Below are 17997 nucleotides of genomic sequence, written 5' to 3'. Positions count from 1 at the left end.
TGTGGCTTTTTTATAGAATAAACAATTCATTTTCAACAGATAATTGCTTGTTTCTTCATTGCTGGGACAGTCGAGACTGCATGGGTGCTAGAAGCACTCCTTGAGTTGGTCAAAGTCCCCCTACACTGCCTAAGACCGGGAGTATCCCATGCTTGAGCTGCATGTTTCAGCACTCCAGACAAACATTCCAGTTTCACCATCCCTGCCAGCCAGGTGCCAAATTACTCCTTGGAGAGATACACCGGTACCACCCAGGGTCAGCAAAACAAACCATATTTACAATAGATCTTCACGGTAAAAGACGCCAGATAATGGCTCTAGAGGCCTAAGCTGACTTCAGACAATGCCTAGAGACACAGCGATTCTTTGTTCAAGGTGAAAGCATGACTGGTCAGTGCCAAAACAAACTTCTTCGAAAGGACAGGTTGTATCTCCAAACAAGGACAAATTGTATCTCCAAACAAGGACAGGTTGTATCTCCAAACAAGGACAGGTTGTGGCTCCAACCAAGGACAGGTTGTGCCTCTGAACAAGGACAGGTTGTGCCTCCAAACAAAGACAGGTTGTATCTCCAAACAAGGACAGGTTGTATCTCCAAACAAGGACAGGTTGTATCTCCAAACAAGGACAGGTTGTGGCTCCAACCAAGGATAGGTTGTGCCTCTGAACAAGGACAGGTTGTGCCTCCAAACAAGGATAGGTTGTATCTCCAACCAAGGACAGGTTGTGCCTCATTGAGACAGATCAGTATGTTCGTGCTGAAATCATTCCTCCCTGTGTCTTCAGCCTAAAGAACACAAGTAAAATGAGATCTCATTTTACTTGTTTTAATTGTATCCTTGGTTGGAGATACAATCTGTCCTTGGTTGGAGATACAACCTGTCCTTGGTTGGAGACACAACCTGGTATGGAACTAGCTTTTGTTTGCAGCTGGTTTGTTACTATGGCATCATCCAACTAGGGGCGAGGATATCTACATGTCCTTTGGACTTATGGTACAGTATAAATCATAAATAACTCACCGTTTCTTCCCCTTTCATTTTGCTGTCCTAGAGCACACAATGTCTAGTACACATTATCATTTCTAAGTCCCATCGAAAAAAGGTTGTGAAGTTCCATGTCTCTGTCTTTTCCTGAATGTATAGGGTGGGCCTCAATAACCCTACTGTTTAGTCTATGAGATAACAGACCACCCCTACAGGCCATATTCTCTAGGCCTGGTTGTGGACCGTTCTTTGGGCTTTTGATTGGACATAAGGTAATCTATACTAGGCCTTATTGGTAAAGTTGTCATCATGTAATCATTCTTGTAGTCTTGTGGTAGGAAATGAAGTAACGTCAGTGTCACACACTCACAGGCTCAGGAACACCATTCACCGCGAGGTCATTACTTGGAACAGTCCAAAATGTGACCCGCTCTACCAAAACTAGGCGCTTGTCGCATCTGAACTTGACAGGTTGATACGGACTTGTTGTTCATTTCCCTATTGTAGACCTTTTGTGAAATGTGACCAAATCAGTTTGTAATAGATTTCACAGAAGGTCTACAATAGGGAAATGAACAACAAGTCCGTATCAACCTATCGAGTTCAAATGCGACAAGCGCCTAGTTTTGGTAGAGCGAGTCACAAATATGTATCATGAAAAGGATTTTGTCTTGTTTTGTCTCCCACCCTTGTCATCTGCACAAACCCGAGGAATGTTCCTGTAACATGGGGAGTGAAAAGGAGCTCTCCTACAGGATATTTTTAGGGGTGTGATGGGGTGGGAATGTGATCACACCCCTTCAATGGAAAAGCCTGTGAACTGGATGTTCTTTTCTTTCACTGAATAAGCTCTCTTAGTGATGGCTGTATACATCTAAGATGGCTGAATCGATACTGTACAGGAATTTTGAATGCGTACAGCCGATGCCTACTTTTTTATGTCAATTGCCAATACTGTCAGCACCAGGCTCCACTTGTAATAAAGGAAAGATAAAACATGATTTCTTTGGTCTTTACAATCTGTATATTTGAGTAAGCTGTACAAAAATTACAGAAATAAAGTTATAAAATAAATAAATGACTATACATTTTCGCATTCATAAGAACACATGATTATTATAAAAGATAGTGCAAACTATTTCAACAGAGGATGGAAGGTTCATGCATAGATTCCTAAGTAAATTGACATTGGAAAGGGGAGGATTCTTTTAGAGAATTCCTGGTTTGACCCCAAAATAGACTTAAAGAATTATGATTCCTATAAAGTTGACAACACTTGTATCAGCTGGTTTATATCAACATGGTTTCGAAGTTTAGAAACAGTTCAGTTTTGGTTGCACTAGTCAGAAAGTCACTCCAGGGTGTTGATTCCCCATACCCAAGCCAAGACCAGCCACAACAACAGTTTTGTAGCTGTAATTTGTTTCTTGATGATTTATGTTCATTGATAAAATGCCATGATTTAAAATCAACAAATTATTAAAATGAAACCGAAAGCCACAGAGAAGTCAGATTGGACGGTTATTTTGAGGTGAAGGCATGAGAAATTGTCAATTTTACATGAGATTGTTACGAGTCAGATCATGGGACTATGAGAAGGATTATCAGCAAAATAACTTTATTCACATTGACACATCTGAGTTTTCCATCACTATGTAGAAAGAGTTCAAATAGACGATAGTACCCCTAAGTAGATCTGTGTAAATACTGGTACATAATGAGATAGGCCTAAAGAATTATAAATATACTCAAATCAGAAATGCTAGAAATCATCGAAGTCGTTACAAATGTCTCCTAACATCAATCAACCTTACCACTGTAACCAGAATTAGGCCAACAGTGATAAACAAAGCTAATTTTTGCACATGATTTTTGACAATTGGGAAGTGATAACCTTTGTACATTGATTTTGGATTATATACACATTTATGCTACAGAATTAAAACATAGACTGTCATTCACATATACATTTATGTACAGATTTATAAAATGGTCCCTTAAGTCATTATATCCTCAATCGATTTTTGTAAAATATTTGAAATCCTCCAATAACATGATGTGTCTCATCCCTCTGGTTATATCAAGCCTCTGACTGGCGTCTACCCAAGTCGAGGCCGCTGTACAGTGCTACGTCTCTGGTTATATCAAGCCTCTGACTGGCGTCTGCCCAAGTCGAGGCTGCTGTTCAGTGCTACGTCTCTGGTTATATCAAGCCTCTGACTGGCGTCTGCCCAAGTCGAGGCCGCTGTACAGTGCTACGTCTCTGGTTATATCAAGCCTCTGACTGGCGTCTGCCCAAGTCGAGGCCGCTGTACAGTGCTACGTCTCTGGTTATATCAAGCCTCTGACTGGCGTCTGCCCAAGTCGAGGCCGCGGTACAGTGCTACGTCTCTGGTTATATCAAGCCTCTGACTGGCGTCTGCCCAAGTCGAGGCCGCGGTACAGTGCTACGTCTCTGGTTATATCAAGCCTCTGACTGGCGTCTGCCCAAGTCGAGGCCGCTGTACAGTGCTACGTCTCTGGTTATATCAAGCCTCTGACTGGCGTCTGCCCAAGTCGAGGCCGCTGTACAGTGCTACGTCTGTGTTTCCTGGATGCGTTTCTTGAAATCCTCGTCTCTGGGGAGGCGCTGCACGTGGGAGGCGGGATGGGACCAGGTCGTAGTCTGGTTCACATGACTGCAAGAAGATAAGCACAAATTAGAGTAAGAATGTTATATTGCGTGATTCTCAGGCAGGGATGAGGTCAATGTTTGGAGCTAAATGCCCGAAAGGAACACACTGTATGCTGAAAATCTGCCAAATTTTTGCAGCCATTTCTTTTTCCCTGGATTTTTCAAATAACCCCCCATTGCAATCAGAACAATAATTTCCAAATTCCATAGCCAAGGTCAAATAACTCAAGTTGATCACGAAAGGTTTTAACATTTCAAGATAGCATCCATCATGAGCATTTAAATTATAAATAGACATTTAATTTAATGATTTTCCATCACCAAAAAACATAGAAATTGAAAAGATATTAAGACAAGAAATTTCACCACAGAATTTTGAAATCACTTGAACCTGGTTGTCTCTCAAGCTCAATATGAACATCCCAAGTAGGCCAGTCTAAGAAATAGGGAATCATGCAAAGAAGCTGCCACAGTGAATTGAAAAGATATACAACACTTATATAAAATTCCCTGCTCCTGCCCAGAGAACAAGAAAACAATGAAAAAATTGCAAAAAATTCATACACCAATTCAGAAAATGTGGGTTTAACAGAATAGGGTTGTCCATGAAATGTCCCCAAGAAAACTAATTCACCGTAGTCCAACATAAATTTGAATAAGTTTATGAGCCGAAAAAACACCATGACGCCCGGAGCGAGGACCTCATAGGCAACTTACACAGGCCTGGATTAAAGCAACTGCTCGCCCATGCTAATCAGCTCATAGAAGTTACAATACAGTGCAAGAGTGGTATATAATGCAAGGTGATCTATGCAATCTGCCACCTGCTGTACAGACTTGGTTACCTCACTAGGGCATCTAAGGGGGGAAAGGGCATCCTGGTCCTCCCTGAAAGTGAAGTATTGGTAAGAGTGGTATACAATGCAAGGTGATCTATACAATCCACCACACCTGCTGTATAGGTTTGGTTACCTAACTAGGGCATCTAAGGGGGAAAGGGCATCCTGCTCCTCGCTGAAAGTGAAATATCAGTAAGTGTGCTATACAATGCGAGGTGATCTTCAATTTGCCACCCGTTGTATAAACTTCAAATGGAAGTGAATGTATACATAAACATGCTTCATATCCAGTGATTATTTACATCATCATGCCTGTGTCACATATAGATTTGTATGGCAGGTTTATATAGAAGTATTCTCTCGTTTTGCGTGAATTGTGAAATGAGACTCATGACATACAACCAGCATGGCCGCCTTGAAAATCTTTTGCTTCTATATAAACCTAGTTGAAAAACCTTACCTATTTTCATATACCTCCGACACAGTGACATTTCTGCGGTCTTGTTTTATTTGAATGAAAAAGTTATCCACGAATCAGAATACTGAACACGAAGAAATTGAAAAAACAATCAACTGACTACATCTCTCTTTGAAATTTGATGAAAATATAGAATATAACTTACTACTTGCAGCCTATTGAAAAAACCTGTACCAAAAACTACTAATGCAAATGCAGAAGTCAGAAGCGAGTGAACCTCCAAGAACATGCAAATGCTGGGAGAGATATTGCTGGGTTCTGCCAGACTTTTGAGGAGGGCTGGGGCACTTAGCCCTACATATGTTAGAGAAAGCAAGCCCCTGAGGGACAGTAGCTGGCCATGCATATTTCAAGCACCATTTTTCATGAGACACTACCCTATTTCTTAAAATACGTGCTCACCAAGAAATCATTGGGAATACTAATCCAAACGTCAACATACAGGGGCGGGACCTGGGCCAAGAAGTCTGGCCTGACTAAGAATAGGGACCAGAGTTTGACTATTAAGCATTAAAACTGAACAAACAATAAAGCCAATGGTGCAGCGAATGAAATTTATCAAGTTCAGATCAAAATTCATCATCTCTATGAAGGTTTTCTTTTCAGTGTGGAGAATATGTCATTTTAGAGAGTTAGGGTTAGGATTTTACCATGCAAGAATATACACTCTCACCCGCTTTTTTTAAATGTCACTGTTGATAGAGAAAACAAAGGTTGTGATGGGGAGGCTTGGATACAATGACACTACCAAGACCAAAAGTTTCTAAAAATCTAACATTGTTGGGACAGGCTGATACGTTAATCTAATTGATACTAACTACCTTGTGGAGGAAAACAAGAGATCTGACACAAGATTCATTTCATTCAACGAACATAAACAAAACATAACAAAATGCAACAGAACGTAAACGTGCACAACTCGGGAGGCTGTGAAGACAAAATCACCAGGACCTCGATGGACATAATATCGACTTACTTGATGAAATATCTGATACCCTCAGGGCTATACGCTTCTTCCCAACCGTGGGGTAACGCTAGATTATTGATTAAAGTAGGGAAAGTGAGGATTAGAGTAAAAGTTAGATTAAGCTAGGCAGACAAGTGTGGCAATTTTATATACAGTGTATCCCAGAAAAGGATTATTAAGTGTGAAATATTATAAAATTTGAGAGGAAGAATGGCAAACCTGAGGAAGAGTATGATGTTTTTACGAGTTCCGTGTACACATTTATGTACATTAAAGAGACATGTTTTGAGTTGATGCTTGTCCAAAGGGTAAGACCTGTGTATGTCTAAGGTAATTCAGAGAGACATTTTAGAAAATGAAAGGATTTGCTGAAGATAATGAATGTATTTTATTAAAAGTGTGGTGAAAATTAGATGAGATTAAAGCAATGACTACTCAGACTTGACTTACGATCAGCCTCAATTAATGAGTTGACAGCCTTCACCACATCCTTGGCTTCCTGAGCCAGAGCTTGTGGTGACATCTTTTTGTGTTTATCTAAGTAGCCTGGTGGTCGCCCCGGTTTGGTCGGGCCACTTTTCGTCAGGCTGCTGGCTGGTGTATCCTGACTGCTTAGCGTGGAATGGACGAGCTGAAATCAAGGATTCGAAGTATGAGGTTCAACAGGACTATCATTCACCAAAAGCTAAAGAGATGATGCAAATACTGCCCAAGTGTCTTATCCAAATAACTGGATCACATGAGTTGATTCTGTCCGACCACACATCATACTGTAGAGAGAGAACATAATCGATGACATCACTTTCTACCTTGGTAAAGTCCCTCATTCACCAAACTTCATCTAAAAGCAAAACAGAAGTTGTTTGGACCCAGAGTTGCTGCAAGGAGTAAACCCTATGACAATGACCAATGCAACAATTTCTCAACTTACCTGGGCAAATTGTAAAAGTTTATCTGTCGCGACTTCATATGTTTTTTTGCCGACCTCTGCCTTGCGGATCTGGCCATTTAACACCTGTATTTTTTTCTGGACATCTGGGTTCTCCTGAAACAGTTACAAGTAGAATGATCTCACCTCGTAATGAGCAGACGACAAAATTCATGGTAATTCCCATCTTCAAGGTATATAGAGGAAAGCATTCCAGCCAGATTGGTCCTGTTGCACCTGCTGCTCCGAAAGAGGAACTGATTGCTTTTGTGTTCAAGAGGGGGTATGGCCCCTAGCTCTCTCTCAAACTCTATAAGCAGGTTACACACGCCTGAAACCATCCACTTTGTGTAGAATCTCTTTCATGCGTAAGTGATTTCCAGTCGATTGGAGACAAAAATAAACAAGATGTTACATGTAGCAAGATAAAGCGGGTTACGTAGGCAAATGGTTAGATCTACAAGAATGTAACTTTGCTATGTTTCACAACCTAAAGAAATGACTATTTGTTACAATGTGAAAACCTACTGCATTATGTAGTGTTTTCATGTACAATGGTCACAGAGGGTGAGTTCCCTGCCACTTGATGGGGGTGAGGTTAATGCTACAAGGAATCTGGTAAAATCAAAGGATTATACAAGGAATAATTTTCTGAATAACAGATTATTATTCACAGATATAGTGGGAAGGGAAATCAAATAAGCTTTTCTAGCTACTGGTTTGTGGTTCTACAACATAAAACCTACCCCACTGGTTCCATTGGAATGTTGGGGTGGATGGGACTGAAATAAATGGAAGTGAATGCAAAAACTAAACATATTGTACAATATGTATGACTGAACAGATAAGGGCTCTGTTTGGTAAATAAATGCTTGCTTTTATATGATAATGGAGAAACTACAAAAAGGACTATGACATTTCACACACATTGTGATACTACTCGTATTTTCATGAGCTGCATCACAGAGGATGCCATCTGTGAGGTCATGAATACACTCCCTGATAAAAGTTTAACTATATAGTCTGTGCCTACCATTTGTTTTGCTTGCTGACTCTTGAGCTCTGCAATCTCACTCTCGAGCAACCGCACGACTTCTTCATAATCATGTTCCATGCTCATGGCAGCCTTTTGTGCTTGTTGTGCCAAGTAGATTTTACTCCGCAGTGAGCGAGTCTCATGTATGGCACCTTGGGCATCTCGACGGATTCTCAACAGTTCCTCTTCTGCGCGGCTACAAGACTGCTCTTTTTCACGGAGCTGGAGCTGTAGGATGAGAAACACATGTTTAATTTTGGCTTCAGACTAAGTACCTTAGTATGAAAGATGGGTAATGAGAATAAAACTTACCCGCAACCGATCATTTTCCCGTTGTAACTCGTCCCTTTCTCGTCTCACTTGTTCTGAATCATCATCATACGGTGGAAGATATTTTGATTGGTGGAAGTCTGGGTTATACTGCGGCGGTTCTGTGAAGTCAGTAATGTCTTGTGCCGAGATGTACATTGCCCCTTGGGAATTATTCATATTTTTGAGTTCGTATTTGAAAACCTCCTGAGCAACTTGGACGAAATCTAAAAGGAAAATAAAATTGGGGATAAAAACGTCATGTACTCTCTCAATGATATCTACCACAGACGTCGGATGTTGGTAGGTTGTTTTGATGCAACCCTTCCATAAGTGGTTACGCTTAACAACGACACATCACTTTCTTGTTCGTTTTGTGTAGATATACTTACGTTGATAGTTGACAGCCCCTGACTCATCGATCTTCAACTGTCTCCGTAACTCTAGTTGCTGCTCTGGGGACGGATCTACCCCAAGGTAGTGCAGTGCCTGTAATGGAGAATAGAAGATAGTTTAACCAGTTACATGTAACTATGGGAAGCTATTACACTCAATACACAAGCACTGCCAACAAACTGCTGTTACTGGGCCCAACGAACACAAAGAAATAGAGATAATAAATAACCTGCTGGTTTTTCTATGACTATCAAACCAAAACAAAGAGGACACCCACCACTTCTAACTTTTCCACTTTGAATTTGGAATACGGATCAACAGATCCCTTCTTCAGATCACTGTGTATTTTTGACGGTTTGGACGTCCGTGCTGGCAAGGTCATAGCTCCAGATTGTCCCCGGGACGCTGGCATGACAGGCGAGGGGTCAAGGGTATTGCTCATTTCACTCAGGGGGTGAGTGATACTGGAATACGTGTGGGTGGAAGGGTCGGAAGTTCTCCTGGCACCATTAGAGGAAGCACCTTGGGCATACCCTGCAAAGAGAGGATGGAAAAAACGTTTAGGTCCTCATTGCTTGGTGAAGGTCTATTTCCACTTGAGGGTAAGTTTTATATGAAGAAATATGAGTGCTAAGAAGAGTCGGACATCCACCTACCACCTTTGGACATACCCTGCAAATAGAGGATGGAAAATTGAATACAGATCCCAGTTACTTGGTGAGGGTCTTGTCTGGAGTGGAAGAAAATACCATTCTAAAGGAAATTATTAAAAAAGTGAAAATTTGCTGACCAAGAAAGCTGTTTTCCAACACACTCTGTGAATCTTCCCCACATTCAATCCCGGCACTGTCCCCCATATTTCCAGCTATGCGATGCAACTGCCGAGGTGATCCTAACTCGTGCATGTGAAGTCAAATTCAATTTAGCACAATGATTGAAATGGAATGTGGAATGTATTTGTCTGACAGTGCTCCTAACACATGGTTTAAACTCCACCCCAGTGAAGTAGGATTGAACACCTGTGCCATAGAATGTAATGACCATTGACATTTACCTTGAACCTCTCTAACAAGACCACTGTCACTTGTACTACACATTTTGAGATAAGAGACATTATTTTAGCATTCGATGATGATCACCAGACAAAATTGAAATGAAATTTAGCAGAACAGCAAAAGTAAGGTTAATACTCACTAGTTTTCCTCTTTGACTCCTGGAGCAGACGACATTTACGACAAGAAAACAATGTCCCCCTCATAGCTGGACATCCACACCGACAATAATTTCTTTCAAACTGCTCTTCAAATCAATTTTTAATCCTGACATGGTGGATTGGCCCAGTCTTATGTTTGTGTACAATCTATTTTCCTCAGGCCAAGGGTGATTACCCTCTGGTGAAAGGACTTAATTTGTGAATTAGCATAGCTAATTTTCAAAGTAATCATTTCAAAACCAGAACTTCTTCTTCTTCTCATGATGATAACAACTATCGGTAATGGATAGAGGTGGTTTCATCTAAAATTAGCCTGATGCTTTTATGATTTTTAATAATAAGACAAACGAGACTAGATTAAAAAGCAGAATTCGACTTAGCATCACACATGACATCACAATCCTACATGTCCTACTGTCACAAGAGTAAGATGATTAGACCAAAAGTGGAACTAAAGTTGTTTACTCTGAAGACTTAATTGACTCCAATCTTTCTCAAACCAGATTTTAATCAGTCAAATATCCGACACACAGCGAGTCACAGTTTTTTTCCAGCCAGGTGGAAAATTGATCAGGTCTTAAATGTTCTATACCGTGACGAAATTACTTCTGAGTGGCAGAGTAGAAATAAAAGCAAATTAGATGATGTGAAGATCTGATAAGAAGACCTGATTTGTACAGGGTGTTTCTAAAAACATAGCACAGTTGCAACATGGAATATTTTCCATTTTTCAACTGTCCTACTCCGACATCTAACATTACACATCTACTCTTATTTTAAAATCTTTTCCTTTAATGTGTACTATTTCTCGTTGCAAATCCGGATTGAGATTGGCCACAAAGAGGTAAGCCTAATTGATCCCTAACTTCATAATTCCACATTGAATGACTGTCAAAGTGAATTAGTGATTTATTTTGATACATCATAGTATTGTCTCCCTGAGGCTAGTATTTACAGACTTTATCCAAAAAGTCAGACAATGGTTGAACAAGCAGTATGAACCGATTTATCAGTAGGTCTGCAGATGATCTCTTTAGATTCACTTGGGGCGAAGACTCATCTGACTGAGAAACATGCGTAGCACCTCCACACTGGCCTAAGATGAAGCCACCAGGTCAATAACCCAATCAGTGCCCAACCAAACATAGTGACATACACCACAATATTGTACCCAAATACATGTACTTACTATTGGACCGAATATTTCAAAATGATCCACCAGATTTACACTGAAAAGTCACAACCACAGGGCCAGTTCACATTTGCCAATGATGTGCTATCGTTGACCAACACACACCCATACAGTGCAGGGCCTATCTGCTCTGGTCTGGTCCACACAGATGATCTGGCTGATCTATCCCAGAGAACCCAGATGCACCTGCTGCAGATTATCGATTGTTTGCAGCAATAATAACAATCATTCATTGCAATTTTACTCTATTTAAACTGCTGCCGTCTTCAATAAATAGGTTTTGTTTAATCCGAGCAAATGAGAAAACAATGATTGTCTGCAGGCCAAAAAAGTCAGAATAATTACAGAACACTACAGTAACCCGGCTATTTCTGTCCCCACTATGCAAAAAGCTGGTCTACCAAAAGCAGAGTCTGACCCTCCTATCATGTACAGGTAAAATGTAGCCTGGTAATTTCAAGACTAAATTTCTGATGCTGTCATTGACAGTTAAGAAGAAGTGGAAAACAGACTAGGCCAACACACTGAAATGCTTCACACACATACAAAGCATCTGGAAGCACATGCCAGGGAATTGCCCTTAAACCTCATTCTCAGAAGAACTCCACTGAAGTGAACTGATCCATGGGAAGCCACACAGCTTGGAGTTAACCTGTCACAGAATAGTCCACAGAATTTCCGTCGAAATGACAAGAGGAGAAGCATCCTACGAGCATTAGAAAGCAAATAAGATTGAATAGAAAAATAGTCCACTTAAACCTTGAACACACAGGCTGTACTAACATAAACAGTATGGTAGCATCTGCATGGTCAAGAAACAGGCCAACAAAGGTGAACATGTGACATGTTTCTAATGTTATTGTGGATGATTGATCGATTTGGGGACATCTGATCTAGTAATCAAAACAATTGAGAGTAGAAGGGGGAACCATCCTAATGATACCGAACACCAAAATCGTTTACCTTACCTCTCTGAATCCCACCATTGAGGTGACCAGCTGACAGCCAGCTTTTCAACTCTTTCTCCTTGGCTGACTGAGCAGCCATAATATCCTGTCTGAGGGCCGCGGTCAGTTGATAATCATCCACCGCGATGGGGATATCCACTGGCATCCAGTAGTACTTATTTCCTGGTAGTTTGGCCATAATTTCAATGGCTGACCACCAGCATTAATCCAGCAGTGTCTAGTGCAGCTATAGAATATGACAGCGACATTGAAATTTAAGCCATGATTTCAGTTAATTAGAATATCCAGAAAAGTCAATAATCACATTGAGCAAGGTGGTGATGTTTGTCGATCACGACTGTGATGGAATTGAATGAGTGACTGTAATGAAATGGTTTTGTACAGCACAGCCATAGTATGGTTCAGGGTTGATTTTTGTATGCTCAAAAAGTTCATTTTGTAATCCTCGCAATGTCCACAGAGGAAATCATAATCCTCAGCTTTCGATATTCAACCACAACACCTCCACTATAAACAGGTTTATGGCATACTTTGCATCCAGCGCAGACCAATCAATCAAATGTCGCAAATATTATATCTTTCTCGAATATTGCTGTTAGAAATCAATGGAACACGTGTGTATCAAGTCTGTTTCACCCGGGCTATTGTGGGACTGTTGCAAGAATCAGCTGGGTGGAACAAAAGTGTTTCGTCTCAGATGTTAAACTCTGGGTGATTGAGATTTTATCTCCACCCTCTGAGTCAGATTTGTAAGAAGACATTTGGTGACAGCTTTTTCTTCTGGGCAGTTGAGTAGTCAAAGGGTGAAGTCTAAATGAAGTCTTGATGAATCACATGAATGGACCATTTAACACCGGAGCAAATGGAACCATCAGCAAGGGTCATTTCAGTTCCACGTTTACTTTGCCAGATTTACCAGTACATTTCACAGGCTGCACTGTACATCATGTACAGGGAAATCTGAAAACTAACCCCGAGATCACTTTCCTAATGAGCTCCTGTATAAGATGTATCAGGTAGGCCATTTTACATGTCAACGAGACTTTGAAGACATGTACATTATGTACAGTAAATGTAAGCACATCCTGGTTCAAATCAGGGTGAAAAATATCACACATTTCATTCCATCTTAAAAAGACCCAAAATGGTTGTACAATACACACTGCAACAGCACACAGATTACTGTCAAATTAGAAAGAAACCATCCTGACAGGTGAGTGAAGGCATATTACCAATCTCCTCTAGTTATGATCAAAACCATAAACCACACATTCTAACCCTCAGGCTACTTTCATCCAGTCAGTTGGCAGCAAATTTATAGTTCACCACAAATTTATCGGATAATGTCAATAAGGTTTTTTTTCGGAACGAGGCTAAACGAGTACAAGTATGCCCTTAACAATACATTTTCTAAATGTTGACCAGAATTCGACATGATATATGATTGATACGACCACACCTTTAAATGATTTCAACTTGTTCAATGTCTTGTATACTTACAGTTACTATTTTTCAGCTTACGCCTCCCTGGCCGAATGTAAAAGTCTAAATCCCTAGACAGGAACTTAGCCATCTCTGTCACAGATATATCCATGATTTAAGATATCAAATCCAGAATTTGTTTGACAGAATACTGCTTTAATCCAGAGGTTCGAAGGGGGTTGAAATTCAAAGAGAAAGTCAAGGAAAGATTGTGGCTCAATCCAATCTAATACCATGTGGCAATGGCCAAAGCTCCATGTCCATCACAGCTATAATGAACCAGTTCAATGGTACTACAGAACGTCACTTCAGAGCCAAATGATAGAAACAACAGAGAAATCGTCAAAACACGGGAAAAATCCTGGGAAACTTGCTGAACTAGTGAAAACTGCTGGATGATTTGCGAAATCTACTTCCCCTCCTGAATACTACAGGAAACTAACAAGTTGAGATCTTACTTATCAACAAACAGTATGATATGAAGGAAGCATAGTCTACCTGTATAAGTCAGGACCTGGTCAGGAAAAGGAAGCTAATTCGCTGTTTCCTGATTGCCAATATAAACATTGTATATATCAATGGTACTACAATGTTGTACCTGTGTATTAATTGGACCTTAAATATTTAAACTTGTGTGGCCTAATCATAAGTTTGCTTTGATAAAATAACTTGAGATTATAGTTATGTAATCTAAACAGTTTTATTAATATTCAGAAGTACTGTTAGAACCACTGATGGTAAAATGCCAACATTTTATAAAGAGTAGGCTCCTAAAAATGGGTTAGGAGAACAAATGTTTGTTTTAACAGGTACTCACCATCAGTATTATAATGTGGTGTGGATACCATATTAGGCTGTGCTCGTATCCCCATGGCCGGGGGTATAGGGGGTGGGGCATATTTTGGCACTGTCATTATATTGGGGCTTTCAGAAGACATGGTCAGCGGGTAGGAGGATTGGATGCTGGGGTCCTCTCTTGAATACTGGTCCTGCAGAAAAATAAAAAAAGGCAGATATTGGTTAATCCCGACAAAAGCCACAAATAACTGATATTCCTCAAAAGAGCGCAGCACTTGACGGGTCGAGAAACTTCACACACATGACGTAGACTCATTTGATTGTTTCCTGTATCATGAAGCAAAGACTTCATGACATCATGCGCCATTGATCAGTCTAATGATTGAGCATCATTCCCTCCAGTGATCTTTTGATTGTCAACTTTGGATAAGTGACCCCATCTTGCCAATGGACACCTAAAAAGACACGTCATGTACACATGATGATTATCTGGCATCATATCAAGCTGTACCTGATAGTTCTGGTTCTCCTCATAGTGTGGTGTAGATTGTCCAGACCGATTTGACCCTTGTGAGGACTGGTCATCAGCAGGGAGTGCATCTTGTGGATACCACGGTAAATTGCCTGGAAAAAAATTGCCTGGTTTTAAAGCAAGGGCTGAGATAAGTCTGAGATAGCTGTTCTAAGCCTTCCTAATGTCAGCGACTCGACATGGGCTTATTCAGCATCCAGTGGTCCCTCACCATACTCAATATCAACAAGGTGCTTCAACATACATGTAAGAGAATAAGAGCTTATTATTATAATCATCACTATTTTTTGCAATTTCTTTTTATTTACCCTGAGGAAGACTGAGTGCAGGTGTACTTGCTCTAGATGACATGACGCTGACAGACGTCGAATAGCTGTTTCCATGCTGGCTTTCTAACAGATCTGCATACTCTTGCCTGGAAGAAAGAAATTCTTTGACTTTATTGACAGCATAAGGCAAGATAATGATTTCACAGTCAAATACTGTAAAAGAGCCAACCTGGGCCAGGTTCAAACTGTCTACTAAAGAGAGCGATGACAAGTTTCCTACCTTGCTTTTTCATCCCTTGCCAGGACTAACTTCATGTAGTTGCTTGCTGATGCCTTCCTAAGTAACGCCACACCTTTGTCATTGGTTGTGTTCCTAAGACTCTCATCGTTCACGCTCAGAATCTGGTCTCCTTCTTGTATGCGACCTGAAGAGTTCGAAGACAAACAGGGATGAAGGCGGAGTGTCCAATGGGTGCCACAAAATGAATAAATTTGCGGCTTTATTTCCCTGCTGGCCTATATTTTAACACTCTAAGCTGCTGAGCATTAATTTTATCAATTGCCCTCACTCTGTGTGATCGTTCTATAGTGTTTGCTGAATTCCACACAGTTGGGTACCGAATGGGTTGGGCATTGTAAAAGAGAACCACCTATTGAGATACATCTTCTCAATTAGACCTCAGTCAACAAATTCGCAACTGCAATAAGATGTTTACACTCACCATCAGTGTCCGCTAATCCACCTGGTAGAACTCTTTTAATGAACAACCCGAAATACCTGTCATATTCGTCACTGCGGCCTCCGATCACCTTGATGCCTGCAGTGAAATGTAAAGTCGGCTGATCACACTTCTAATTGCTGCGGATACGTATGTATACCACGAGAAAATAAACCTTTACATTTTAACCACATAGACTAAAGCACTCAGGGGTATCAAGTAGCCCGCACTAAAACTGCGCTCATTTGGGCTGAATAAATGAACAGTCACTCACCCAGACTCCTCGAGCAATCCTCAAGGATCACAATCTCTGTATCCCGCTCATTCTGTTCCGGCGTCTCTGGTGATCCTGGGCGGAGTCTGTCAAAATAAGATTCCAAAGGTTGTAACAGATTCTCCTCAAGAATGAAGTAGAAAAACCTCATCACAACCATAAGGTGGGACGTACGGTTGTACATGACCCTACATATACATGTACAGTTCCTCTTGACATGTAAACGCAACAGAGGATCCAAAACAACTACATTTTCCCTTGTTTGATGTTTTGTATGTAACTTTATCCCATGTCCAAATAGACCCAGGTAACAACTTCACTTTTGTAGCTGCATGATCCAACAATAGGCTATAAATGAGGTGTTGTGTACATCCCACATAAGTCTGAACATCTGCCCAACATGTCATTTCAGGCACTTGAGGTATAAATAATCCAATTAAAATTTCTTCAGAATAGTTGTAGCAGCGGTTTGCTTTCATTATTTGATACAGATCATCAAACTGAACTTTAGAATAATCAAAGAACACTGAATTCCTTGGTTTGAAATACTATCATAACGGACTGTAATGATTCCCTTCTTTTGTGGTGCTTTGGCATTCAACAGAATTTAAAACTGAAGATAGAGCCATACCTGAGTGATGTTTCCAGAGTATTATTCTCAGTTAGAACTAATGTAGAGGCCATCATCTTGACATGGTTCAGTTCGGCCTGAAAAAAGTGAGGGCGAGTTTGAAAAAGAATGAAAGTTTCAGTGACTGAGTGAGCGGTGCTACTGCTAGCTTTTGGTTGCTGCAGCTGTCCTTCAATCCAGTTGTACTCCCGGAGAATGATGCAGCACTTGACATCATTGATCATGTTTTGCCCCATCACATCACACAGAGCAGTAGGAGTACGACTGATACTGATGGCTTGTGCTCTCGTAGCCGTAGTGATAGCTGATCGCGGTGAGGCCTAGGCCTATAATATATGGAATATTTTCTTTAAAGGCTTACACCGCTGCACGAAAATAACTAAGAAGTCTTGGTGAACAATAATCTTTCTCATATTTAGCTGCAGGGAGCACCTTTGATTAGCATTCCTTTTTATTAGGAGACTGTCGAAAAAGGGTTCTCTTTTTTCCTGTACAAATTGTACACATATCAAAACCAACTGTTGACGTTCCTTCAACTTCATCATTTTAATTTCATTTCTACTCATTGAACTAAACTTTTACCACTTTTTTCATATAGATTTCATATGAAACCTGTATTGTAATGAGTTAAAACTTAACTTACAACTTATATAATGTGATAAAGTATACTTTTACTAAAAATTATTTTGGAATGTTGACATTGCGATTTGGACTATTCTTCCTGGAGCCAGAGTCTTGGAGGGGAGGATTGGTCATTATCATAAAATATGCAAACGTTAGAAATAGATCACAAGGTTGGAAAACCACGTGGACTTGTTTACATAATCGTTCCGTTGTTGTGGTCATCATCTAAGGTAGGATTCATACTGGAGATAAACCATTCAATGCTTGCCAGTGATGAAGACCTGTAATGATGTGACAAATGTCACACGGTTTTACCGCGGCTCTATGTTGTTTATCTTCTGGGGAGGACCATGTTCTTCAGAAATGACGTTTGGCCTTTAAGACAGTAGACCGACCGCGAGATTTTTTTTCCCAAACAGGATAACAGTTACTTATGCTTCGACCAATCAAATTCGACGTGACGTCACAGAAACTTGGTGGGGACTTGGAGTGGGAAAGACTACCGGGTATTGATTTTATCAAGCAATATTGTCAAATGAGCGCAGGTTCGAATCCCACCTGGGATTTTTTTTTCCCCTCAATGGATGTTCCTTTTTGCTGGTGCGCCTTGTCTTCAATGGTGTGCCATTGCTCTGACCTGCAGTGTGTTAGGTTCTACATGGTGTCCCATGTCTCTATTTGA

The 17997-nt window shown here is 40.5% G+C and overlaps 1 protein-coding gene across 9 annotated transcripts; it reads right to left on the bottom strand.

Annotated features, from left to right (window-relative positions):
* Nucleotides 1–1987: 1987 nt before the first annotated feature.
* On the bottom strand, nt 1988–17432 carry LOC135493107 (afadin-like). Of its 9 annotated transcripts, none has more exons than XM_064780024.1 (18): nt 17335–17432; nt 16692–16768; nt 16061–16146; nt 15790–15885; nt 15348–15492; nt 15107–15213; nt 14778–14890; nt 14286–14457; nt 8891–9147; nt 8610–8706; nt 8221–8444; nt 7906–8136; nt 7619–7654; nt 6876–6989; nt 6395–6575; nt 5954–6011; nt 4506–4548; nt 1988–3664 (listed from the first exon to the last, which is right to left on the bottom strand). In XM_064780024.1, exons 2-18 carry the CDS (start codon nt 16745–16747, stop codon nt 3515–3517), a joined length of 2166 nt encoding a protein of 721 aa, XP_064636094.1. In that variant the 5' UTR covers nt 16748–16768; nt 17335–17432; the 3' UTR covers nt 1988–3514. The 9 variants fall into 9 exon arrangements, 7 of the variants coding, with proteins under 7 accessions (XP_064636094.1, XP_064636097.1, XP_064636096.1 ...); XM_064780025.1 differs by having other exon boundaries at nt 3575–3664; nt 4378–4548; XR_010448189.1 differs by having other exon boundaries at nt 3646–3664; nt 4506–4674.
* Between the last annotated feature and the right edge of the window lie 565 nt (nt 17433–17997).

This window comes from Lineus longissimus, chromosome 9, assembly GCF_910592395.1.
Source record: "Lineus longissimus chromosome 9, tnLinLong1.2, whole genome shotgun sequence".
NCBI lineage: Eukaryota > Metazoa > Nemertea > Pilidiophora > Heteronemertea > Lineidae > Lineus > Lineus longissimus.
This window is presented reverse-complemented; position numbering and strand designations above follow the sequence as displayed.

Bases quoted from the DNA above. Each gene is read 5' to 3' on its own strand.
- LOC135493107 (XM_064780024.1), bottom strand. From the start codon at position 16,747: ATGATGGCCTCTACATTAGTTCTAACTGAGAATAATACTCTGGAAACA. The intron at 8,707-8,890 runs GTGGGTGTCCTC...TCTCCATTACAG, and splicing joins AAGTGGAAAAGTTAGAAGTG to GCACTGCACTACCTTGGGGT. The intron at 4,549-5,953 runs GTAAGTCGATAT...CTTCACTTTCAG, and splicing joins GGTATCAGATATTTCATCAA to GGAGGACCAGGATGCCCTTT.